This window comes from Fulmarus glacialis, unplaced genomic scaffold (genome assembly GCF_000690835.1).
Source record: "Fulmarus glacialis isolate BGI_N327 unplaced genomic scaffold, ASM69083v1 scaffold24575, whole genome shotgun sequence".
In the NCBI taxonomy this organism is placed as follows: domain Eukaryota; kingdom Metazoa; phylum Chordata; class Aves; order Procellariiformes; family Procellariidae; genus Fulmarus; species Fulmarus glacialis.
Window position 1 is genome coordinate 1 of NW_009215265.1, and position 289 is coordinate 289.

The 289-nt window shown below is 69.2% G+C and overlaps 1 protein-coding gene across 1 annotated transcript in view; it reads left to right on the forward strand.

Annotated features, from left to right (window-relative positions):
• Positions 1-7: 7 nt before the first annotated feature.
• LOC104077602 (fibronectin type III and SPRY domain-containing protein 1-like) overlaps positions 8-289 on the forward strand; it is a gene marked incomplete at both ends in the record, with an annotated part of 1,256 nt that continues 974 nt past the window's right edge. The window contains 2 exons of the mRNA XM_009578885.1: positions 8-150; positions 209-286. Coding sequence (XP_009577180.1) covers positions 8-150; positions 209-286 — 221 coding nt within the window. The remainder of the gene's footprint in view (positions 151-208; positions 287-289) is intronic.

Genomic DNA, 289 nt, shown 5'->3' on the forward strand with positions numbered 1-289 from the left:
CAGCACGTGCCACCAGAACCTGCGGGTGGAGGAGCTCAGCGTGGAGTGGGACGCCACGGGCGGCAAGGTGCAGGACGTCAAGGTGCGCGAGAAGGACGGCAAGGGCAGGACGGCGTCGCCCGCCAACTCGCCTGCCAGGACCCCAGCATTGCCCCCCGCCCCGGGTAATGCCAACCCAGCCCTCCTTGCCGGCGTCCATCTGTCCTAGGGTGGTGCAGTCGCCCAAGAGGATGCCCTCAGGGCGCGGGGGCAGAGATCGCTTCACCGCCGAGTCCTACACGGTTCTGGG